The 25,593-nt window shown below is 49.2% G+C and overlaps 1 protein-coding gene across 5 annotated transcripts in view; it reads right to left on the bottom strand.

The window, feature by feature from the left end:
• Positions 1-25,593, bottom strand: part of adcy2b (adenylate cyclase 2b (brain)) — a 779,528-nt gene that overhangs the window by 414,185 nt on the left and 339,750 nt on the right. For all 5 annotated transcript variants that reach the window (XM_085988701.1, XM_085988702.1, XM_085988703.1 and 2 more), the window contains one exon: positions 17,474-17,623. In XM_085988701.1, coding sequence (XP_085844827.1) covers positions 17,474-17,623 — 150 coding nt within the window. The remainder of the gene's footprint in view (positions 1-17,473; positions 17,624-25,593) is intronic.

Here is a 25,593-nt window from a genome sequence, read left to right on the forward strand (position 1 = left end):
GCATGATTTTGCTTCAACTTAAATTTCATGATCCAGACCGGGCCACCAGAAGTAGCTTCGTGCCAGCTCCTTCATCCGGACAATACCACAATGTCCTGAGTGCAGCTCGTTGAGGACATGTTTCCACAGCTTTGGTGGTATGCTCACTCGCATGCCCCAAAGGAGGCATCCTGACGTGACAGACAACTCCTTCCCTCTTGACAGGTAAGGTAGCTCAGGTGGTGCGTCTGACACCCGTGATCCGTCTCCTCGCATCACCCGATCCAGCACCTTGGCTAGCGTAGGGTCCACTCTGGTCTCTTTCTTGACCTGCCAGGCCGTGACAGGGGCATTGCTCACCATGTCAAAGTAGAAAATATTCTGCTCACAGCCTTCAGAGGGCACAGGCAGCGGAAGTCTTGACAATCCGTCTGCATTGCCATGTGCTGCTGACCTCTGGTATTTGATGTTGTAATTGTGAGCGCTTAACATCAGCGCCCAGCGCTGCATCCTGCATGCTGCCAGGGAGGGTATTCCTATGTGTGGACCAAAGATTGATGTCAGAGGACGATGGTCCATCAGCAAGGTGAATTTCCTTCCGAACAAGTAGTGATGGAACTTTTTGATTCCAAAGATGATGCCCAAAGCCTCTTTTTCGATCTGCGGGTATTTCACCTCCGCCTTGCTCAGGGACCTGGATGTGAATGCAATCGGCTTCTCTTCGCCTGAGGGAAAGATGTGGGACACGACCGCGCCGACTCCATAAGGCGACGCGTCACAGGCCAGCTGAATCTGCAACGACGGGTCAAAGTGCGTCAACACTCTGGGGTCAGTCAAAGCTGCTTTGGCTTTCTTGAATGCAGCTTCGCACTCCTTCGTCCACGCCCAGGCCTTGCCCTGACACAGCAACTCATGTAATGGCTTCAACAGTGATGCCAGCTGTGGAATAAACTTTCTGTAATAGTTCAGGAGACCTAAGAATGACCGCAGTTGGCCGACATTTGTAGGTGCAGGAGCGGCGGCAATGGCTTTCACTTTCGACGGTGCTGTGTGTAGGCCGTCCGCGTCGATGACATGGCCTAGGTACTCCACTGATGGCTTGAAAAATTCGCATTTGTCCTTGCGAACGCGTAAGCCATATTCTTCAAGTCTTCCCAGTGTCTTCGTCAGGTTCTGCAGATGCTCGTTGTCGTCCTTTCCTGTGACAAGGATATCGTCGAGATAACATTGTACCCCTGGAATGCCGCTTCAGATCTGGTCCATAGCCCGCTGAAACAATGCTGGTGCTGACGTTATACCAAAGGGTAGGCGGCAGTACCTGTAGAGGCCCTTGTGGGTGGTGATGGTGAGGTACTTCTGTGAGTCCCCTTCTACATGCATCTGCAAGTAGGCTTGGCATAGATCAATCTTGCTAAACTTCTGACCACCTGCTAGACCCGCGAAAAGATCGTCAATGATGGGGAGGAGGTACTGTTCAGCTGAGAGCACAGGATTCACTGTTACTTTGAAATCTCCACATAAGCCAACCGTGCCATCACTCTTCATCACTGGTACCACGGGCGTGGCCCATTCACTGTGCGAAACCGGCACCAGGACCCCTATCTTGACCAGACGCTCCAGGTCAGCCTCCACCTTTGGTCTGAGGGCGTAGGGAACGTTCCTGGCCTTCAGGAATCGTGGCTGGCTGTCAGGCTTCACCTTGAGTTTGACCGTAATCCCCTTCATACTCCCCAATTCTCCGTCAAAGACAGCCACATGCTTTGTCAACACTGCCGCTAGCTCCGCCTCTTCGACTGACACCGCATTCACTTTTTTCCAATCCAGATGAATTTTCTCCAACCATGGCCTGCCCATCAGGGATGGATAGTCACCCTTGACTACGTAAACTGGCAGCATTACGGTTTGTCCATTAAGCTCCACCTTGACCTCCGTCTTACCCAGCATTGGGACTGTTTCCCCAGTGTAGGCCTTTAAGATGAGCTTGGCCAGCGTCAGTGATAGGTGGTTCAGTTTTTCTTTGAATAGCTTCTCTGAAATCAAGGAGACAGTGGCCCCCGTATCCAGCTCCATTTTGACCGGTATTCCCTCTAGTAGTGGAGTGACTCCATAGCCTGATGAGCCTCCATTCACCGGTAACACATGGAGATTCAGCTCCGCATCAGAGTCTGTGTCACTGTCTTCCTGTTCTTGTTTCACCATGTGTAGGTTTTTCTTTTTAGATCGCCAGTTGGATGTGTTTCCTTGTTTGTTTTTGTGTGTCTCTGTGTAGGATTGTTTGCTTTGCCCTTTACACACACGTTCAATGTGTCCTTTCTTTTCACATTTCCGACAGGTCAGGTCTTTACACCAGCAGTCAGATGGCTGATGACCTGACCTTCCACATCTGTAACACTCTCTGGCACCCCTTACATGCTTTTCCGGTGTAGCTGCTACCCTGTGCACTCTTGTTGCAGCCCCCAACAGCTGTGCATCTTTAGCTCCATAGACACAGCGAGCTCCACTGCTGATTTAAGCGTCAGTTTGTCAGTCGTGAGCAAGCGCTTCTGTGTTGCTTCACATCTTAATCCACACACAAACCTATCACGGACAGTGTCATTTAGAGTTTCACCAAACTCACAAGGCTCAGTTAGCTTCTTTAGCACTGCAACATATTCGGCTATGGGCTCACCCTCCCCTTGGTTTCGTTTGTGAAACCTGAACCTCTCGGCAATCAGCAGCGGCTTGGATGCGAAATGTGTTTCCAAAACTTCCACAATCTGATATGTCTTAGCGCCGGGCTTATCTGGGCGCATCAAACTCCATAACAAGCCAAATGTTTTTGCTCCGATCACACTGAGGAACGTCGCCACTTTCACGTCATCTTTAATGCCATTTGCAGTCACGAAAAATCCGAAACGCTCTGTATAAGCACTCCATTGCTCCGCCGTTTCATCCAATGGTCCAAACGCTCCGGTTAGCATAGCCATTTTGTTATCTTTTTTTTTTTTCTTTACAGTCCTTTTCCTCCACTTTAAAAAATGTTTTTACAGTCCTTTTCCTCCACTTCGTTTCACTGTATCGTTACTCTCCCCCTTCTTATTTGTGTAACACACGAACCGCCACCTTTACGAGGCAATTGCATCAGCACTAAACTGCGGGCGCGCCATTAAGAAAAGACAGGAACTTCTTACTTTAAACATCGCCGATTCCAGTGCAAAGTGATGCGCAAGTCCGTCGTCCTCGTCGCCAGTTTTGTTGTGTCTCAAGGGGTTTTATACCATTACCTATATAACAATTAAGAAGGACTCCGGGGTGGAGAGTTTAGTTAACGGCCATTTTATTTACAATGTGCTTCTTCACTCAATGCACTACATTTCCCATAGTGCATTGCAAATCACCACTACGGTATCCCATGTGGGACAATTCTAATACACATTCAAAATACACATTTGCCCAAAAGAAATAAAGACAAAATTTACCACATACTTTTCCTCCCATCAGAGATGCAATTGAAGTGGAAACAGCAGCAATAGGAAACAAAAAATATTGTATAGCTGTGTGGATGAGGCATTAGGGCAGATCATAGCTTAGAATATTCAATTTTGTGATTTCTCCAACTCACCTATAATAGAAGGCAATTTAAAGATTACAGCTGGGAAATTGGGCCTTTAAGGCCAGTATGGAAGAAAAAATGGTGGCCGCCTCGCTTCTGCCCACTTCAAGTAGGTCCTGCGGCCGCCGCCATCTCGCTTACCTTTGCTGAATTTGTGAGGTCATTAAATTTCTTCCAACATTGCAAAGGAGTCCTTGGTTTACTGCTCCACCAGAGCGGCGAGAGCGGCGGACCTGCGGGAGAATCGACGGGGCGGCGGGATAAAAGCGCGGCTGAGACTCAGGTAGGCCACAGAGCGGCGGACCTGCGGGAGAATCGGAGGATTCGCGATGCTGAGGAAGTCGTGGATAACACGTTTAAGCAGTTGGTCAGACCGCAGGCAAAGGTTGGACAGGCAGAAAGGGAAGGGGTGACCAACAGAGAGTTCTAGGCGCAGGCAGGTGGTGCAGGGGTCCCCTGTGGACATCCCCCTCTCAAAAAGATACACCACTTTGAGTACTGTTGGGGGGGATGGCTTATCAGAGGAAGGCAGCAGCAGCCAACTTCCTGGCACCAGGGGTAACTCTGCTGCACAGGACAGGAGGAAAAAGAGGGGTAGAGCTATAGTAATAGGGGATTCTATTGTAAGGGGAATAGATAGGCGTTTCTGCGGCCACAAACGAGACTCCAGGATGGTGTGTTGCCTCCCTGGTGCAAGGGTCAAGGATGTCTCAGAGCGGTTGCTGAACATTTTGGAAGGGGAGGGTGAACAGCCAGTTGTCGTGGTGCATATAGGTACCAACGATATAGGTAAAAAACGGGATGAGGTCCTAAAAGCTGAATATAGGGAGTTAGGGGGTAAATTAAAAAATAGGACTTCAAAAGGTAGTAATCTCAGGATTGCTACCAGTGCCACGTGCTAGTCAGAGTAGAAATAGAAGAATATTTCAGATGAATACGTGGCTAGAGGAATGGTGCGAGGGGGAGGGATTCAAATTCCTGGGACATTGGAACCGGTTCTGGGGGAGGTGGGACCAGTTCAAACCGGACGGTTTGCACCTGGGCAGGGCCGGGACCGATGTCCTCGGGGGAGTGTTTGCTAGTGTTCTGGGGGAGGGTTTAAACTAAAATGGCAGGGGGTTGGGAACCTGAGCAGGGGGACAGAGGAAAGGGAAACAAGGATAAAAGCAAAAGATAGGAAGGAGAAAAACAAAAGTGGCAGTCAGAGAAATCAACGGTTTAAATCAAACATGGCCAGAGTAAATAATAATTCTAATAGGTCTAAGACCGTTAAAAAAACAAGCCTGAAGGCCTTATGTCTAAATGCGAGGAGCATTCGTAATAAGGTGGATGAATTCGCTGCGCAAATAGAGGTAAACAAATATGATTTGATTGGGATTATGGAAGCATGGCTCCAGGGTGGCCAAGGCTGGGAACTCAACATCCAGGGGTATTCAATATTCAGGAAAGATAGGCAAAAAGGAAAGGGAGGTGGGGTAGCATTGCTGTTTAAAGAAGGGATTAACACAATTGTAAGGAAGGATATTAGCTCTGATGATGTGGAATCTATGGGTAGAACTGAGAAATACCAAGGGGCAGAAAATGTTAGTGGGAGTGGTATATAGACCTCCAAACAGTAATGCGGAGGTTGGGGATGGCATTAAAAGGGAAATTAGAGAAGCATGCAATAAGGGCACAGTAGTCATCATGGGTGACTTTAATATACATATAGATTGGGTTAACCAAATTAGTAACAATACTGTGGAGGAGGAATTCCTGGAGTGTTTACAGGATGGTTTCCTGGACCAATATGTCGAGGAACCAACCAGAGATCAGGCCATCTTAGACTGGGTATTATGTAACGAGAAAGGATTAATTAGCAATCTTGTTGTACGAGGCCCCTTGGGTCAGAGCGATCATAATATGATCGAATTCTTCATTAAGATGGAGAATGAAGTAGTTGACTCAGAGACTAGGGTCCTGAATTTAAATAAATGAAACTACGATGGTCTGAGGCGCGAGTTGGGTAGGATTGATTGGGGAATGTCACTCAAAGGGTTGACGGTGGATAGGCAATGGCAAACATTCAAAGACCGCATGGATGAACTATAGAATTTGTTCATCCCAGTTTGGCATAAAAATAAAACAAAAAAGGTGACTCAACCGTGGCTAACAAGGGAAATTAGGGATAGCATAAGATCCAAGGAGAGGACATATAAATTGGCCAGAAAAAGCAGTAAACCTGAGCATTGGGAGCAGTTTAGGATTCAACAAAGGAGAACAAAGGGATTAATTAAGAAGGGGAAAATTGAATATGAGAGTAAGCTTGCAGGGAACATAAAAACTGACTGTAAAAGCTTTTATAGATATGTGAAGAGAAAAAGATTGGTGAAGTCAAGCGTAGGTCCCTTGCAGTCAGAATCAGGGGAATTTATAATGGGGAACAAAGAAATGGCAGACCAATTAAATACATATTTTGGTTCTGTCTTCACAAAGGAGGACACAAATAACCTCCCAGAGATGTCGGGGAACATAGGGTCTGATGAAAGGGGGGAACTGAAAGATATCAGTAATTCTAGGGAAATGGTGTTAGGGAAATTGATGGGATTGAAGGCCGATAAATCCCCAGGGCCTGATAATCTACATCCTAGGGTACTTAAGGAAGTGGCGCTAGAAATAGTAGATGCATTGCTGATCATCTTACAACATTCGATGGAATCTGGAACAGTACCCATGGATTGGAGGGTAGCTAATGTTACCCCACTATTCAAAAAAGGTGGTAGAGAGAAAACGGGGAATTACAGACCGGTAAGCCTGACATCGGTAGTGGGGAAAATGCTAGAGTCCATTATAAAAGATGTAATACCTGGGATGGCAGGAATGACGTATGAGGAGAGATTGGGACGATTGGGCTTGTACTCGCTGGAGTTTAGAAGAATGAGAGGGGATCTCATTGAAACTTATAAAATTCTGACAGGACTGGACAGACTAGATGCAGGAAGGATGTTCCCGATGGTCGGGGAGTCCAGAACCAGGGGTCACAGTCTAAGGATAAGGGGTAGGCCATTTAGGACAGAAATTAGGAGGAATTTCTTCACCCAGAGAGTGGTGAACCTGTGGGATTCTCTACCACAGAAGGCAGTAGAGGCCAATTCATTAAATATATTCAAGAAGGAGTTGGATATATTTCTTAAGGCTGAAGGGATCAAGGGGTATGGGGAGAAAGCAGGGACCGGGTACTGAAATTGGATGATCAGCCATGATCGCATTGAATGGCGGAGCAGGCTCGAGGGCCCGAATGGCCTACTCCTGCTCCTATCTTCTGTGTTACTATGGCAGGTCGGCAGCACTGCCGTTGTCTGCGTCACTGCAGAAATGGAAATGATGCAGATCGTGATGTCAATGAGTGTGCAACACTGATTTGACACACGATCTGCCATTTTGGACGTCACCGCTCCATTTAACGCCCTCTCCTAATCACAACGAGCTGAACATGCGTTCAGCAGCAGGAAGGACCTTACCAGCTCTAGTTAAAGAGATCATAAATAACTTGCAACTGACTTGCTTTTTCATTGCTATTGGCTCTGTGTAAGTTTATATAAATGTTTGAAGCTTTCTAGAATTGTTTAAAGTTGGTGAGGTGACAAGGACTGTTGCTGCAAGTGGAGAATGGCTTGCTTCTCATTTAAAGGGCTCTGTTCACGGCACTTGCTCCCAGTCATGGCGGCTCTACTTGCAGTCCCCCTCGCACTCGAGTATGACAGGGAGATGGAGCAGAGGCAGCGAAGAAGAGGACAAGATGTTCGCAGAGGAGGAGGAGGGGCAAGAGAGCTCTCAGTAGGAGGCCTTACCCACCTAGGGTCTTTCGAGAGCACTTCTCATACATGCACTTAAGTCAGGAGCAGTGTATTAGGAGGCTCCACTTCACCAAGGAGGTGGTCACAGAACTCTGCCACCGCCTGGAACCGGACCTGCAGCCTCAGAGCAGGGCGACAATGGCTCTGCCGGTGGCTCTCAATGTCACTGTGGCCCTCAATTTTTTTGCCACCAAATCCTTCCAGTCTGGAGCAGGAGTCATAGCTAACCTCTCCCAGTTCGCCATTGCAGGGCGCCATCGACTGCACACACGTGGCTTTGCAGGCGTCGCACAACAATCCTGAGATGTTCTGTAACCGCAAAGGCTACCACTCACTTAATGTGCAGTTGGTGTGCGACCATGCCCAGCACATGATGATGAATGCCCGGTATCCTGGCAGCAGTCATGATGCCTTCATCCTGCGTCAGTCCGGTGTGCCAGCAATCTTCCATCCACCATGTCAAACCTGAGGATGACTGCTTGGAGACAAGGGCTATCCGCTTTGCACCTGGTTGATGCGACCCCTCCGCAACTGCACCACTCATGGCCAGCACTCATATAATGAGAGCCTTGCTGCCACGAGGAACCTCATCAAGAAGACCATCGGGGTGCTAAAGATATGGTTCTGCTGCCTTGACCACTCGGGAGAGCCCTCCAGTACTGGCCGGAGCGGGTGTCCCATTTTGTGGTGCTCTGCTGCATGCTCCACAACTTGGCCATCATGAGGGCGCAGCCCTTGCCACCACGGGTTCTGGAACCATCTCAGGAGGAGCAGGTGGAGGAAGAAGAGACGGAGAAGCAAAAGGAAGAGGAGCAGGTGAAGGAGGAAGGGAGGAGGCAAGCACTAGATCCCCGTTCCGGACGGGCTGTCCATAAGCACCTCATCAGACTCCGGTTCCAATGAATGAAACCCAAATCCCCGTTGCTCACCACTTCCACATCTTACTTTTCCTCTGACACGGAACATCACAGTGAATACCCTGATGGCTATGGCTGTTCCCACTCCCAGGGAGAGAGCTTGTTGGTTCACAGACGTGGCATTGGAGGCATTGGTGGCTGGAGTGGAGAGAAGGAGGGCAGTGCTGTTCCAGGCCACTGGAGGAAGGCAATCGCCTCAGGTGTTCAGGACAATTTGGAGGGAGGTGGCCCAGGAGGTCTCGGCCAGTAGTGTGGTGGAACACAGCCTGACAGTGCCGCAAGAAATTCAATGACCTCAGTCGGGTGGTCAGGGTGACTACATGCTTCAACAGGTCCTACATACCAGCATCTGAACCTTCATCTGTGCACACTGCGCCAATAACCACTCACCCACCAAAAATCTTCACCTACTCAAGCTCACATCCACATCTCACGCCTTGCCTACAATCACAGCTATTCAACGACGACAGGCATATCTCCCAAACATATAGCTGGACTCTGGCTCAAATACATTTGTTTCTCTTGCAGGCCAAGATGGCTCACAATAGGAGGGAGCAGCAGAGAACAGGCGGGGGTGATGCGCAGCTCCAGCAGCTCTCAGACCTTGAAACGCGAGTGCTGAGACAGCAGTGGTGGGTACCGTGGCCGACATCGAACCCCGTTGGGGGAAAAAATGTTATCTTCAACCCCTCTCCTTCTCTCATCCCACTTCCCCCTCACACCACAAACCTTTCCCACTTTCCACCTCCTGAGAATGTCTGCATTCCTTGCTCCATTCCTGCCCCCCTGCCCTCACCTTAACGTGAGTGTTGTGCCTTTATGCTTTCAGATAATCAGCAACTAGATGACCAGCCTATCCCTGAGCCCCCCCACTGAGAGTGAGGAAGAAGAGGAGGAGCAAAGCATCGCGTCACTGCATCTCTCATCCGCAGGCACCACCTCAGATACTGGCACTACGCGATCTTTAGAGGCAAGTTTAGTAGAGGGGTCTGCACTGGGTGATGAACCGGGGACAAGCGGGCTGCAACAAGGCCAGAGGGAAAAGGTAGCTCAGGAGCCAGCTCCCCAGAGGGTGAGTTTGCGCATGAGTTCAGCTGCACAGGACTCAGATGAGGACCTCGATCGTGAGGCGTTCACAAGAAGGGTGATGGCCATGCACACCAAGATGATGGCCATGCACACCAAGATGATAAGTGCAATGGCAAGGGTGCCCAAGAGCCTCTTGGCAATGGTAAGGAGCATGGGGGAGTCCGCCTCCAACATTGCACAGAGCTCTGCAGAGGATAGTGGATTCCCAGAGAGACCGTGCAGATCCAGACCTCATGATGTGTGTCATGGGTGATATGGCAGCTTCCATTGCAGCACAGGTGGAAGCAATGCAGTCAGTGCTGTAATGCAGTCAATGGTTGCTACCATCGAGTCTCAGACTGCTCTCCTGCAGTCTCAGCTTGATGCCACAAAAGCTCTGGTGTCGCAGCAGGCCAGCAGTCTGTGCTCCAGCAGATTGATAGGGATGCTGAGGTGCTGCCCCGGGGGAGTGGGAGTGGGTCAGTGGAGCAAGAACCTGCTGTCCTCTCTCAGGATGACAGCATTCCTGATCCCACCACTGCCACTCCACCACTGCACTTGTCGCTGCCTGTCATCCAGCCAGCCCAGACTGCCGCCGCCCAGCCTGAGGTGGTGCAGTGTACAGCCGGGCCTTCCAGGCCCAGAGCTGGTCGAGGGCGTCCTGCAAAACCATCTGTAGTCTCTGGCACTGACACTCAGCAGCCTTCCACCAGCCCTGCTGCAGCCACTGGGGAGACACTATGTAGGGACACTACATTAGGAAAGGGGACTGTAAAGAGGGGGGGCAAGGGTTTGCACAAGGGTGATTAGTCAATATTATTGTTGTATATATGTGGTTAATGGTTTTTGATAAATTTATGACTGGAATGTTGCAGATTTGATGCTGTGCCTCATTTCAGTTCTGGGGTGTGGTATGGAATCACAAAGTGATGGAATGATGGCGACGTGCTCAGCAACCAGAACGAGGACTCGAAGTCACTGGAAATGACATCTGATGAGGCGGTCATGGACCGATCTTGCAGAATGCCGAGTGGCTGCCTCCTCTGTCACTGTTGTTTGTCCTCCTGTTCCTCCTGCTCTTCTTCTTCCTCCTCCTCTTCCTCTTCCTCCTCCTCCTCCTCCTGAGGTGGTGCGGCTAAGCCTGGTGGCAATGGCTGTGCCCTCATAATGGCCAAGTTGTGCAGCATGCAGCAGACAACGACGAAAAGTAACACCCGCTCAGCCGAGTACTGGAGGGCTCCTCCTGAGCGGTCAAGGCAGTGGAACCGTTGCTTGAGCACTCCGATGGTCTGCTCAATGATGTTCCTGGTGGCAGTATGGCTCTCATTATATGAGTGCTGGGCATGAGTGTTGGGGTTGCAGAAGGGAGTCATGAGCCAGGTGCAGAGCGGATAGCCCTTGTCTCCCAACAGCCAGCCGCAAGCTTCATGTGGTGGCTGGAGCAGATCTGGCACACTGGTCTGGCGCAGGATGAAAGCATCGTGGCTGCTGCCAGGATAGCAGGCATTGACGGTCAGGATTCACCATGTGTGGTCGCACACCAACTGTACATTAAGTGAGTGGTAGCATTTGCAGTTGCGGAATACCTCAGGATTGTTATGCGGTGCCCGCAAAGCGACGTGGGTGCAGTCAATGGCGCTCTGCACCATGGGGAAGCCCGCTATCCTGGCAAAGCTTCAGTGAAATTCATGTAGGAGAACTGCTGCCGGAATACCCTGGGTGGGTAAGGCCTTTTGTTGATAGCCCTGTTGGCCCTCCTACTTCTGGCCCCATTTTGCACTCTTTCTCTGTGCCTCCAGTGCCAGTACAGTCCCCATGAAAGGATACCAATATTCCACTTTCAAATCTACCCTCAATGTAATTCAATAATCTTTATGTGCCAGAACACTCGTTGAGATGAAGAACGCGCAAATCGGTCAAAAGGCCTCTTTGCCTATGTGAAATTAACAACGCAGCATTGTTGGCTGCCGAAAACTATGCCGGAAGAGAGTGCCTTTAAATAGCACTCCTCCAGGGGACATCCGACTGAAAGCCGCCTCCTCTACCTGTCATTGTTAACAGCAGGTGCACAAGCAGGGAGCAAGAAAGAATTTTTCATCGGGAGCGCAGCGCATGGCAATGACGTCATGATCTCCAGGCGCAGGAGATCGGGGCGCAATGTCTTACCACCACCGCAAAATTCCCGCCGAATTTAGCGGGAGGCATTGATATCGCCGCGCCCAGTTGCAAACCCATTTGTGCCCCATTAGCGCTCCCGGAGGTGCTAACGGGAGGTGCAAAGGAGTCCAATTTCTAGCCCAAAGTCTACTAATCACCCTTGTGCATTCCCTTTGCATCCGTCTTTCGTGTTGCTTTTCCTACCCTCGTGCTCCTATGAAGTGCTTCCCCAATGGTTGCAGCATGGCTGGTGAAAGGCTGCTGACTTTCAGTGGGGTAACTGCAGATGGCCTTGCAGGGCAACCTCAAGCAGCTCTAGGCCTAGAAGGCATGGCTGTAGACTGCACCACCTCAGCATGGGCGGCAGCAGTCTAGGCTGGCTGGATGACAGGCAGCAGCAAGGGCACTGGTGGTGTGGCAGTGGTGGGAGTACGAATGCTGTCATCCTGAGAGAGGACAGCAGGTTCTTGCTCCATTCCTAGCCATCTGTTGGGGGACAGATTGCTGGCCTTCTGCAAGACCCTGCAAGCCCCTTTCCACACTCGTAAACCCATCCACTGCAGCTCTGAGACGTTGGGTCGCTTTCACCTGTGCTACAATGGAAGGTGTGACATCGCTCATCACACGCAGCATCCTGGAAATGATGGGCTCCAAGCTCCGCGCAAAGCCCCATGCAATGTTGGTGCCAGATTCCGCCACGCTCCTTGACACTGACAAGAGGCTCTCTGTCAGGGTTGCCTTTGCACCAAGCATTTCTGTGTGCATGCCCATCACCCTTCTTCTGAAGGCTGCCCCATCGACGTCATCATCTGAGTCCAGTGCAGCAGAACACATGTGCGAACACACCCTATGGGGAGCTGTCACCCGAGCTACCCTTTTCCCCTGCCCTGGCTGCAGCCCACTCGTGCCAAGTGACTCACCACGTGCAGATCCCGCCTCTATACTACCCTCTAAAGTACACTCAGTGCCATTTTCTGAGCTGGTGCCTGCGAGTGTCAGATCCAGTGATGGTGTGTCTTCTCCTCCTTCACTGTCCTCCTCCATCACTTCAGGGTTGGAGGTTGGAGTTCTTGGGTATCTGAAAGGAGAAAGGCACAAGGGTCGGGTTGTGGTGAGGGAAGGGGGGAAAACAAGATATTCATGCAGACACCATCAGCAGCTTGTAAGTGAGAAGAGACTGTGGGATGAGGGGGAAGTGGGATGTGAGAAGAAGAATTAGGTATGAGCATACTGTCATTGTCATCAATGCTTTCAACTTCTCTGCTTGCCATGGACTCTGTGACTCCCCCTCCAATGATGTCCAGCACTGCTTCCTCCAGCTCCATCAGGATCTGCAGACGGGCTTCCCCATCACCCGTCTCCAGGCAGTTATGAGCCACCTTTGCCTGCAAGAGAAAGGAAAATGTGTCAGTGCATGCGATGCAATGTGTTTGGGTGATGTGCCTGCCATGGTGGAACAGCTGGCAGTGTGTGCAACATGTGAGATGTGGGTGTGAGTCTTGCAGCTGTGGTAAGTGTGTGAGGGTGAAGTGAAGCTATGATTGTGAGGTATGAGCGGTGATTGCTAGAGATTGTTGGTAGGTGAGTGATGGGGGTGTGGTGCGTTGAGCAATGTGTGAGACTTGTGGTGCAGATGGTGGTATATGGCATTTGAAGATGCATTCACTCACCTTGACCACTCGTGTGAGGTTATTAAACTTTTTGCGGTACTGGATCCAGGTCCTGGGGACAACACTCATCATGCTGACAGGTTCAGGGATCTCCTCCCACAGCCATCTGGTGTTCTACCTTGAAGGCCTGTTGCTCCCCTGCGGGTAGACGACCTGACGGCGTTTTGAACCCTCAAGACCAAGGCCTCCAGTGCCGCAACTGAAAATCTCCTCACCCTTTCCCTTGGCTGTTTTGCCATGGCTCTCTCCACAATGACAACGAGGTGCTTCTGTAACAAAGCACCTCCCCTTTAAGTAGTGCAGGGAGCCTAGGCCGAACTTTATTGGCCAGTAGACTGCACCCAATATTGACCTGCCCTGATCAGGGCTATGCTAATCAGCAGTGCGTTCAGCGCTGAGATGAGCGCTGCAATCATTATAATGAGCAGGCAGACTGAATTTTGCTTTTTTTTTTGTGGCCTTTGCTTCAGAAAATGGAAATTAAAACTTATTTTGTGGAGAGAATAGACATTTACATTCTTGTCTTCAATGCCGAATGATTACAAAACCTTCTCTGCATCAATACCTCTTTCTAATCAAGCAGCAGGTACACTTAAAAAAAGTTGGAAACCATGAACACAGTGGATCAGATTTTGCTGAAAAAATAACGGCGTCTGAACAACGCACACTGTTATTAATTTGCAAACTGGCCAGCAACTTGCAGTGAGGAAGAGCTACCCCGTGAATTGCAAATCGCCACAAGATGTCGTTAGCTTCGTGAAAACGGCATCTTGCACTTAACCTCTTGAAGTTGCTGCATTTGCACATTAATTTCTCATTAAACTCACCACAGAAAGTTAAGTCCAGTAATTAACAGCATAAGTATCCTTTTAACAATGTGATAATTGTTAATGACTGCCAAGCAACCGCTCGGGCCCAGAAAATGAACAATTAAAAGTGTGGTGTCTTATTCCTTCAGGTTGTGTATTGTTTTATGAGATTTTTAAAAAGTCACATTTTTAATTTTACATTTTTTTCTTACTTCTCCTTTCTGTCTCTTTTTTCTCTCTTTCTTAATCGATTCTTTCTTTCCCTCTCTTTATTCTGCTTTCTGTGCTTGATTTGGCATTGAATTCACCCACTCTAATTTACTCTCCTTCTCAGTCCTTCCTCTGTTTATTTCTCAATTCTTTAATCTCATTGGTTAACGAGATACACTATTTGTCCTGTTGTTCACCAAGGTCCCAGATGTCCTGTGCACATCAGCACACATTTCCAGCAACTTTGTGGGCAAAAATTTTAAAATCCTAAATGTGTATGAACAAGTCTAACTAATGAGGCACGCTGTGAGATATTCCGCTCCAGCAAAATCTGGCAACTTCATCATATGAATAAAGTAAATTAATGTCAACAGCTGTCCAGTGTGTCAGTATTTATCATCATTTACCTAATGCCAACTTTTATTACTCAGAAGTAATTAGAAAAATAGGATTCTTCTAAATGGATTATAAGAAAACAAGTGCACTGATAAAAATTTTAAACCACAATATTGCTTCTGCCAAAAATTTACTGTTCTGTGGTCATACAATTTTCATGAAGCTGTGTTGTATGTAATTGAATAGATGCTCTGTACATTTTCTAATCACCAACCTACACTTTTCTGTGCTTCTACTTCAATTTGCTGAAGTTCACACCGGTCTTGGCTTAATGCTAATGATTTCTGCAGTTGAACATGGCATATTGACTCATTAAAACTCAACACAAAAATAGATCAGAAAAAGGATGAACATATACGTAAATTGTACTTTTTAACAGCACAGTGGGTTAGAGCACACAGTGTGCTACTGAACCTTTTCCTTAAAAAATATAGGAGTAGAAATTGCTGTAAGTGCGATTTCCTGCGCAGACAGGGCGCCGCTCTTGGATTGCACATCCGATTACATGGCTGCAAAGAAGGCCCCAAATTCGTGCCCCTCATTAATTAAAATAAAATAGGCAGGCTATCAGCATGACTCACATTCTTCAATGGCAGTTTGCCTAATCAGGGGCTTCAATTTCACACATTGCTGATGACACTTAAAGGCAGTCTGTACCTCTTAAAAGGGAGGTGCATTTTGGCCGCAGCAACTGTCACTAAAGACTCTGCACAATGGCAGGCACAGCAGATGCTGCAAGGGCACCTCTGGTTTCGGACGCTGTGTTGGGGGTTTTGATGGAGGAGGTTGGGAGGACGAGGGAGATGTTCTATCCACCTGGAGATAGGAAGATATCCAGATAAGCGCCATGAGTGGGCAGATGTGGTTGAGTGCGTGAGTGCCAGAAGCATCGTTCCCAGGACATGGCTGCAATGTTGAAAAAAGATAAGGACCTCACTAGGAAAAATAAGGTAGGCTTGCTAACTGATATCTCTCATTACTCTTTGCTTAGCCCAGCACTACCTTTGCCTAAGCACTCAAAACTCTCCTCCCCTCGATTACCAGCACTCTCCTACAATCACTACAGCACTCTTCACTCCATTGTCTTCTGCTCCTATTGCAGCTACACTCCTCACTAGTACTTCCTCACCTGCTCACACCTCTACCATCTTTCACACACCAGCAACACTATTCTATCCTGACATGCATATCTTCAAAACTTCTCGCTACTCTAACACGTTTCCTCTTTCTTTCAGGACAAGTTCGCACAGGAAGCAGATGGCTACAGGAGGAGGATCACGATTCATCCCTATGCTGTACCCACTTGAAGAACGGGTGATAGACATCGTGGGCAGGGGGCACGTCAGGAGTGTGGTGTGTGGCAAGGCTGGAGAAGTCCTGCAGAGTTATAAACCATCTTTCTCTTCTCACCTCAATGTTATCCTTTCACATGATGCAGGACACTGCTCGCACATAACAATGGAGAAGCAGGACTTCATGACATTTTCCTTACTACTGCAGGTAGGATAAATAAGGATCTTGGTTATAGAAACATATCTCTGCATGTAATATTGAGGAGCAGCTCTTTAGTAAACATCTCTTCAGAATGTGGCTTTTAACTGCAAAGGCTAAGAAATATTTAAAACATTAATTTTTTTTGCATCGTTCCTTCTTTACCAAATATCTCTGCAACAAAACTTAAAGACCAATTTTACAACTATGTACTTCCAGCAGGAAGCTTTGCCTACAATGCATATTGAAAAATTATGGGCAGGGCCTTACTTAATGTATCATCCAAGAAACAAGACCTCTAACAATGCAACAATTCCTCAAGTCCTGCAATGAAGTATCTGACATGACTCAGTCATTCATGAAAGAAAGACTTATGAAATAATACTGAGCAGCCTACTGGTGGCGCTGTCCAGGGAGAGTATAAATACTCTGGCACAGGCCCAGCTTGCACAGGACATTCTTAACAGGAACTAGTGAAGGACACAACTAGGCCTCCATGTTGTAAAACAGTTGATTAAAACTTTGTTTAACGCTTAGACCAAGTGCCTAGTACAGGAAACTCTTTGGTATCCGGCACCAATGGGACCGGGATGGTGCCGGTTGATTAAAAATTCCGGATGACGGAGAGGATTATCTACCGAGACTATTTCTAACAAACAAAAATTTTTAAATCAAGAAATGTGCAGTATAATTGGGTACTCATCTACAGAATGTTGTGTTAAATGGATGGTGGAAGATGCTTAAGTACAGTACTGCCAGTTGAGGATAATCCATAACTCTTTAATTACTTAACAGTAAAACAAAACTTATACAGTAAACGGCTGTATACAGTACTGTAGTTGACTGTACACTTATTCCAAGTCAGCTGGTTCATCATTGAGGCGTCCGGACTTCCGACAGCGCCAAGAAGCCGAGTAGTGGCAGTTTGGAGAACTACCCCCACTGACTAACTCGGCCACCGTGGGAGACTCGGACTCGGCAACATTTCCGGTTATTGAGGTGTTGTTTTCGGAGTATGAATTTTGCCGGTTAATAGAGAATTCCAGATATTTAGGTGGCGTTTAAACAAGAGTTTCCTGTAGTTTTCTTACGTCAATATCAACCTAGGTTGTGTTCCTGGCTCTAGTGGGGCTTGAGCACACAAACTTCTGACTCAAAGTCAAGATTACTATCAAATGAGGTAGGCTGACACAGAGATAAACATTATCAAGGGGCTTTAGTGATACAATAAACTAATCAAAATCAGTTTGAGTATAGATTATATATGTTATCTCTACTCCATGTCAAATTTCTAGATAGAAAAATGATGTTATGGTGCAAAATGCACATATGGAATATAAATATTTACCTGTTGTCGCTTTTCAAATTCTAGCTTGATACGTGACTTAATGCAGTTGCATGTGTCTTGATATGTCTGCTGCAGGGCCAGTTCCATCAGGTGCTTGTGATAGGCTCCTGCCAGATTTCCACAGATGAAAATGATGACATTGGCCAATATCTGGATCAAATCAAATCAAATCAGTAAAATTTACTTTCAGCAATGCCCATGATTTTTAATATCTAAAGAGTACATTTTTAGGGATTTGGCTCCCAATACAGTCTCGCTCAACAGGAGTGCTGATTTGGAGAATCGAATGCATAAGAACATAAGAAATAGGAGCAGGAGTAGGCCATTCGGCTCCACCATTTAGTAAGATCTTGGCTGATCTTCTACCTCAACTCCACCTTCCCGCACTATTCCCATATCCCTTGATTCCACTAGTATCCAAATATCTATAAATCTCTGTCTTCAATATACTCAACGACTGAGCATCCACAGCTGCCTGGGGCAGAGAATTACAAAGATTCACAATCCTTTGAGTGAAGAAATTTCTCCTCATCTCAGTCCTAAATGGCCGACCCCTTATTATGAGACTGTGAACCCTAGCTCTAGACTCCCCAGCCAGGGGAAACAACCTTCCAGCATCCACCCTATCAAGCCCTTTACGAATTTTATATGTTTAAATCAGATCACCTCTTATTCTCTAAACTACAGAATATAGGCCTAGTCTACTCAGTCTCTCCTCATAGGACAATCCCCTCATCCCAGGAATCAGTCTAGTGAACCTTTGTTGCACCCCCTCTAAGGCAAGTATATCCTTCCTTAGGTAAGGAGACCAAAACTGTACACAATACTCCAGGTGTGGTCTCATCAAGGCCCAATATAATGGTACTAAGACTTCTTTACTCTTATACTCCAATCTCTATGTAATAAAGGCTAACATACCATTTGCTTTCCTAATTGCTTGCTGTACCTGTATATTAACTTTCTGTGATTCTTGTACAAGGTCACCCAGATCCCTCTGAATGCTAACATTTCCCAGTCTCTCACCATTTAAAAAATATTCTGCTTTTCTATTTTTCTTACCAATGTGGATAACTTCACACTTCTCCACATTATATTCCATCTGCCATGTTCTTGCCCACTCACTTAACCTGTCTATATGCCTTTGCAGCCTCTTTTCATCTTCACAGCTTATTTTCTTACTCTAACTTTGCGTCGGCAGCAAACTTGGATACATTACACTCGGCCCCCTCATCTATGTCATTGATATAGATTGTAAATAGCGGAGGCCCAAGCACTGATCCTTGTGGTACCCCATTATTTACAGCCCGCCAACCCGAAAATGACCCGTTAATTCCTACTCTCTGTTTTCTGTCCTTTAACCAATCCTCAATCCATGCTAATATATTACCCCAACCCCATGAGCCCGAATTTTGTGTAAAAACCTCTTGTGTGACACCTTACTGAATGCTTTTTGAAAATCCAAATAGACTACATCCACTGGTTCCCCTTTATCTACCCTGCTAGATACAGCCTCAAAAAACTCTAACAGATTTGTCAATCACAATTCCCCCTTTATAAATCCGTGTTGACTCTCCAATCATATTATGACTTTCTAACTGCCCTGTTACCACATTCCTAATAATAGAATCTAGCATTTTCCCTACTACTGATGTCAGGCTTACTGGTCTATAGTTCCGTGTTTTCTCTCTCCCTCTCTCTCTCCTGGTTAACAAAATTGAGGCTCATGGAATAGGTGGGTCAGTGGCAGCTTGGATAAGGAATTGGCTTAAGGACAGAAAACAGCAAGTTGTGGTAAATGGCTGTTTTTCAGACTGGAGGATGGTAGACAGTGGTGTTCCCCAAGGGTCAGTGCTGGGGCCACTGCTTTTTTTGATATATATATAAATTACCTGGATATAGGAATACAGAGTAGAATTTCTAAATTTGCCGATGACACCAAACTTGGGGGTGTGGCAAACAGTGAGGATGATACTAATTAACTGCAACAGGACATAGAAAAGCTAGTGGCAGATGGAATTTAATACAGAGAAGTGTGAGGTGATGCATTTTGGCAGAAGGAACAGGGAGAGGCAATATACACTTAATGGCACAGTTTTAAATAGTGTGCAGAGACAGAGGGACCTGGGAGTTAATGTGTATAGGTCCCTGAAGGTGGCAGAACATATTGAGAGAGTGATTAGCAAAGCATATGGGATCTTGGGTTTCATAAATAGAGGTATTGAGTACAGAAATAGAGAAGTTATGCTGAATCTTTATAAAGCGCTGGTTAGGCCACAACTGGAGTATTGCATCCAGTTCTGGTCACCACACTTTAGGAAGGATGTGAAGGCCCTTGAGAGGGTGCAGAGATTTACCAGAATGGTTCTGGGGATGGGGGATCTTAGCTACAAGGACAGGTTGGAGAAGCTGGATTTGTTTTCATTAGAGCAAAGGAGGTTGAGGGGTGATTTGATAGAGGTGTACAAGATTATGACGGGTTTGGATAGGCTAGACTGGGAAAGGCTGTTCCCACTAGTTGATGGTACAAGGACTAGGGGACACAGATTTAAGGTTTTGGGCAAGAGATACAGAGGGGAGATGAGGAAAAACTTTTTTACGCAGCGAGTGGTGAGGACCTGGAATTCGCTGACGACGGAAGTTGTAGAAGCGGAGACACTCAATGTTTTCAAGGGGAGACTGGATCGGCACTTGAGGGAAATGAACGTGCAGGGCTACGGGGATAGAGCGGGGGAATGGGACTGACTTGATTGCTCTGCAGAGAGCCGGCACAGACTCGATGGGCCCAATGGCCTCCTTCTGTGCCGTTATGACTCTATGGGGGAAAAAGTCAGTATCGCCCATTTTGGGGTGCTAATATCGGCCGGGCGCAAAGTTTAGCGCCCCGCACTAATTATTGCCTTTGACTGCAAAATTCGCCTCTATCGCCTCTGGAGGTGATTTGAGCGCTAAATCAAGCACTACACACCTCTCTTAAGGCGCTAACGTCGAGGAGCGAAACACTACCTCAGAACACTACCAAAGCTCAGGTGATGTCAGTTAGCAATGGAATCCAGACAGACTGGTGCCGGCCAGTTCTTGAGGGAAGGGTCCATCTTGCTAGCCAGGAACACCCTTCTCATTGTAGCGTTGACTCTGGTGCTAGAAAGACCTATCACCATTGTGCTGAGAGGAGTGATGGATAGGCCCAGGGAGAGAGCTCAGCGCTTTAGCGACGAAGCCTTTGTGGCTCTGGTTGACGCTGTCGGGCGGCGACGGGCAGTGCTGTACCCAGAGAGTGGCAGGAGGCCCAGGAGTACCGAAGAGTGTGGAGGGAGGCGGCTCTGCACGATTCCTTAAGGAGCTTGGTGCCGAGGAGTCACACTCAATGTAGGAAGAAGTTCAACGACCTCACTCGGGTCGTCAGGGTGAGTGGATGCTTTTCAATACCTCTACATCTCTCCATCACAACTTCACTCTGTGGACTGAGGGTTTAAAATCCCACATGCACAGCACTCATCCAAGACCTATGGCCATCTCATAAAAAACACATGCACATTCCACACCTTGCATACATTAAGGGCTATTCGACTATGGGAGGCACATCAGACAAGCACATGGCTGCACACTCACTCAGACACCGTCCTTTTTCTTGCAGGCCAAGCTCTCTCATAACAGGCGGGAGCAGCAATGCACGGGAGGAGGACCGGCTGACCTACACATCCTCAGCGATTTGGAGGCGCATGTGCACAGGATCGTTGCCAGCCAGGTCATAGGTGCCATGGCCGCTGGAGAGGTCGACCCCCTTGGGGACAGCAATGGCATGTTCATCAGCTTTCTCTCCTCTCTCACACCATTTGCCCCTCACAACACCAGCCTTTTACACTTTCAATCCAACTTACTGTCTCCAGTGCTTGCTCCCTTCCTGGCCCCCTGTCCTTACACTAAAGCCACTCTTGTACCTCCCTGCTTTCAGATAGTGAACCACCAGCTGACCAGCTTGTCCCTCAACCTGCCAGTGGCAGCGACACCCCAGACGAGGAGGAAGAGGAAGCTGGAGCCTCACTACCTGCGTCTCCCGAGGGAGCCAATTCCGACACTGGGACCACACCTTCCCTGGAGGGGAGCAGGGTAGTAGGTTCTGATGAGGGCGAAGCTCCTGGACCCAGCGGGCTGCAGCAACGCCATGGGGGTAGGGAAGCTCGGGGGCCAGCTCCCCGGAGGGTGAGTAGGCAAGCGAGTCCTGCTGCACAGGACTCAGAGGAGGACCATGCCATCATGGCCATGAATAGCCAGGCATTGAGCATGCACATTGAGCTCATGGGTGCAATGGCAAGGGTGACCGAAAGCATGGATAGACTGGCTAGGAGTGTGGAGCAGTCCGCTGTAGCACAGGCCGACACAACGCAATGGCTCAGTGCTGCAATTCAGTCATTGGCTGGTTCCATCCAATCTCACTCTGCTCTCGTGCAGTCTCAGATTGATGTCACGCAAGCACTGACTGCTGCCATCCTCGCTGGGTTGGCCACATTGCCCCGGGGGCTCACAGTGCCACAGCAGGCCAGCAATCTGTGCTTAAGCAGATTGCTCCAGATGCTGAAGTACTGCCCCGTGCGAGTGCCAGTCTGTCGGTAGAGCAGGAAGATGCTGTCCTCTCTCAGGATGACAGCATTCCTGCTCCCACCACTGGCACTTCCCCAATGCACTTGCCACGGCTTGCAACACAGCTAGCCCAGACTGCTGGCGCCCATGCAGAGTTGGTGCAGTCTGCAGCCGGGCCCTCCAGGCCCAGAGCTGGTCGAGGGTGTCCTTCAAGGGCATCTGCAGTCTCTGGATCCAGCATTGAGCAGCCTTCCACCAGCCTTGCTGCAGCCACTGGGGCCCCATTACGGAGGAGCAGTAGGGTGGGAAAAAGGGAAGTGCGTAGGGATGTAGATCACCCTCGAAGGGCAAACAGTAGGAGGTCTAAATAAATGGCGGGAATATTTGTGGTAAAGGTCGAGGTTCGTGTGATTACATTTGTTTACTGTTTTGCCGTTTATCTCCATGTTGTGAGACTGAGTTCTGTTAGTTCATGATTTGTTGTGTTGGTTTCTACTTGCTTGTCCTGAATAAATGACACACAGAGTTTGTAAAATAAATATGTTTTTTATTCAATATTTACATTTTTGGTCTTTTGAATCATTCCAGCTTTTCCTGGCAATAGGGGGTGCGGGTTGCTTTCCATGATGTTATTCTCCATGCCAGAAACCATCTTCTCAGTAGGGGCCTAGAAGTGGCTTATCAGCCATTCACGGATGGCCCTTGCACTGGCAACATTGTGCGCCTCCCTCCCACATTGGTGCTGCTGATCCTCTTCCTCATCCTCCTCCTCCTCCTCTCTCTCTTCCTCCTCCTCCTCCTCAGGAGGTGCACCAATCCCTGGTGGCAATGGCTGAATCCTCAGGATTGCAAGGTTGTGAAGCATGCAGCACACAACTATGAAGAGGGAGACTCACTCAGGGGAGTACTGCAGGGCTCCTCCTGAGTGGTCCAGACAGCGGAACCGTTGCTTGGGCACGCCGATCATCTGCTCAATTATGTTCCTGGTGGCGCTATGGCTCTCATTATACCGCAGCTCAGCAGGGGTGTTGGGGTTACAGAGCGGTGTCATCAGCCAGGTGCAGAGTGGATAACCCTGGTCTCCGAGGAGCCATCCACTTGGGTGATGCGGTGCCTGGAAAACGTCTGACACACCAGTCTGGCGCAGGATGAAAGCACCGTGGCTGCTGCCAGGATAGCAGGCATTGACGGCGAGTATGAGCTGTATGTTGTCACAGACCAACTGCACATTTAAGGAGTGGTAGCCCGTGTGGTTTCGGAAAACTTCTGCAGTTTCACGTGGTGCCCGCAATGCCACATGCGTGCAGTCAATGGCGTCCTACACCATGGGGAAGCCCGCTATCCTAGCAAAGCCACATGCGCGTTCCCGCTGCTTGTCCCTGTAACGGCTTCAGTGGCACTTCCCTCTGCTCGCCGCCTGAGGGCGGTTTTTGAGGCCTCGGTGCACTGCTGCCATGCCTCCTGGGCCCCTCTCCTCACCTGTTTCTCGAGTAATTGATCTCATCAGAGTAATTAGGCTAGTTAATAAAGTTGTTCGGTCTTGTCTTGTCCCTCTTTTGGTAGGACCAAAAAATAAACAAATAAACTGTAACTAATAGAACTTTACTTAAACGTTAATAAAACAAATTAAAATTTGGTTATCCAAATTAATTATGCACTCCAGTCCCCGCGGCGCCCACCGGTCACGGAAGTCCTCGAGCGTGCCAGCGGACACCGCATGCTCCATCTCCAGGGCCACCCGGGCGCGAACATGGCCGCGGAAGAGAGGGAGGCAATCTGACTGGACGACCCCCTCGACCGCCCACTGTCTGGACCAATTGATGGCTTTCTTAGCCAGGCCCAGGAGCAGACCCATGAGGAGGTCCTCCAACCTGCCCGCTCCCCTCCGCACCGGGTGACCGTAGATCAAGAGCGTGGGACTGAAGTGCAACCAAAAATCGAGGAGCAGCCCCTTCAAATAATGGAAGAGGGGCTGCAACCTCTCACACTCCGTGTAAATGTGAAAAACGGACTCCTCCAGGCCGCAGAACAAACAGGCGGCCTGGGAGTCCGTGAACCTACTTAAAAATATATTGCACGGGACTGCTCCGTGCAACACCCTCCAGGCCAAGTCCCCAATAGAACAAGGGAGGACTCCCGCATAGAGAGCCCTCCATTGGGGACCTCCGCCTCCGCCAGAAGGCAAGACGGCACGCCATGGCGTGTCCGGACGGTAGGCGAAGATGACAAAGTGGAAAGTGTGCAGGAGCAGCCCGTACAGGAAACACCTCCGTGCGGAATGAAAAGGCACGGAGGGTATTTCCTCGAGACGGTTCAAGTTGTGAGGCGCCGGTTCCCGAGGGGGGTTTCGGGGCTGGGCGCCGATAAGGAATTCCGTCCGAACAGGGGAAAGCTCGGACGGGATCGCCCCACGCGCTTGAGCCGCCTCGATACACCTCGTGGCGCCGGGGCGCAGCGTCGCTTTCATCGACTCGATGGCATTGACCGTGAGCTGGACGTTGGCCCAAGACATGCGCCGCGCCAACTCCTCCGGCACCATCCAGCCCACTCCTCCGCCATCGAGCAGGTCCCCGACTCTAGTCACCTTGCCAGGCACAGCCCTGCCCTCCGCCAGCCACCCGAACCTGCAGACGTGGAGGTGCGGATTCCTGAACAGCGGCTCCCGAAGGACAGCCGCCATTCCTGACGGGGGAGAGCTCCGCCTGGAAGCGACGTAGTTCCAAACCCATAGCAGTTCCTGGTAGAAGACAGGCAGCTCCCGCAGGCTGGCACGCGTGCCGCCCACTTCCAAAAACAGGAGCTGCATGTCGCAATTGAGGCCGTGCAGCTGGCGGAAAAAATACGTCGCCAGCGCACACCATCTCGGAGGGTTCTCGACGTACAGGTATCTCTGCAGCGTCTGAAGACGGAAAGTCGCAGCCTGGGTGCGGAGGCACACCAGCGCTTGGCCGCCCTCCCTAAGCGGGAGACTCAGAACCACGGCAGAGACCCAGTGCTTCCTTTTGTCCCAGAAGAAGTCAACGAGCTTCTTCTGTATCTTGGCGACAAACGCAGGGGGAGGGATCAAAGTGACGAACCGGTACCACAACATGGTGGCCACCAGTTGGTTTATGACCATCGCTTGACCCCTGTAGGACAACACTCGGAGCAATCCTGTCCAGCGTCCTAAGCAAGTGGCGACTTTGGCCTCCAACTCTTGCCAGTTCGCCGGCCAGGCGTCCTCGGCAGGGCTAAGGTAGACTCCCAAGTAGAGGAGGTGCGTGGTGCTCCAGGCGAAGGGCCTGAACTCCTCCGGCAGGGAGTCCACCCGCCACTGACCCACCAGGAGTCCGGAACATTTCTCCCAGTTGATCTTGGCAGAGGATGCATCCGAGTAAATCTGCTGGCATTCCCGCATCCTCCGCAAGTCAGCGGGATCCGTGACCGTGAGGAGCACGTCATCGGCTGGCGGAGGGCGCCGGTCAGCTCCTCCAGACTCAGAGGAGCGTCCAATTTTTCGGCACCCTCCAGGCCGACCTTCGGCAGGTCCTCCCACAAAACTC

This window comes from Somniosus microcephalus, chromosome 5 (genome assembly GCF_052327205.1).
Source record: "Somniosus microcephalus isolate GS21.2 chromosome 5, FLI_Smic_1.0, whole genome shotgun sequence".
In the NCBI taxonomy this organism is placed as follows: Eukaryota; Metazoa; Chordata; class Chondrichthyes; order Squaliformes; family Somniosidae; genus Somniosus; species Somniosus microcephalus.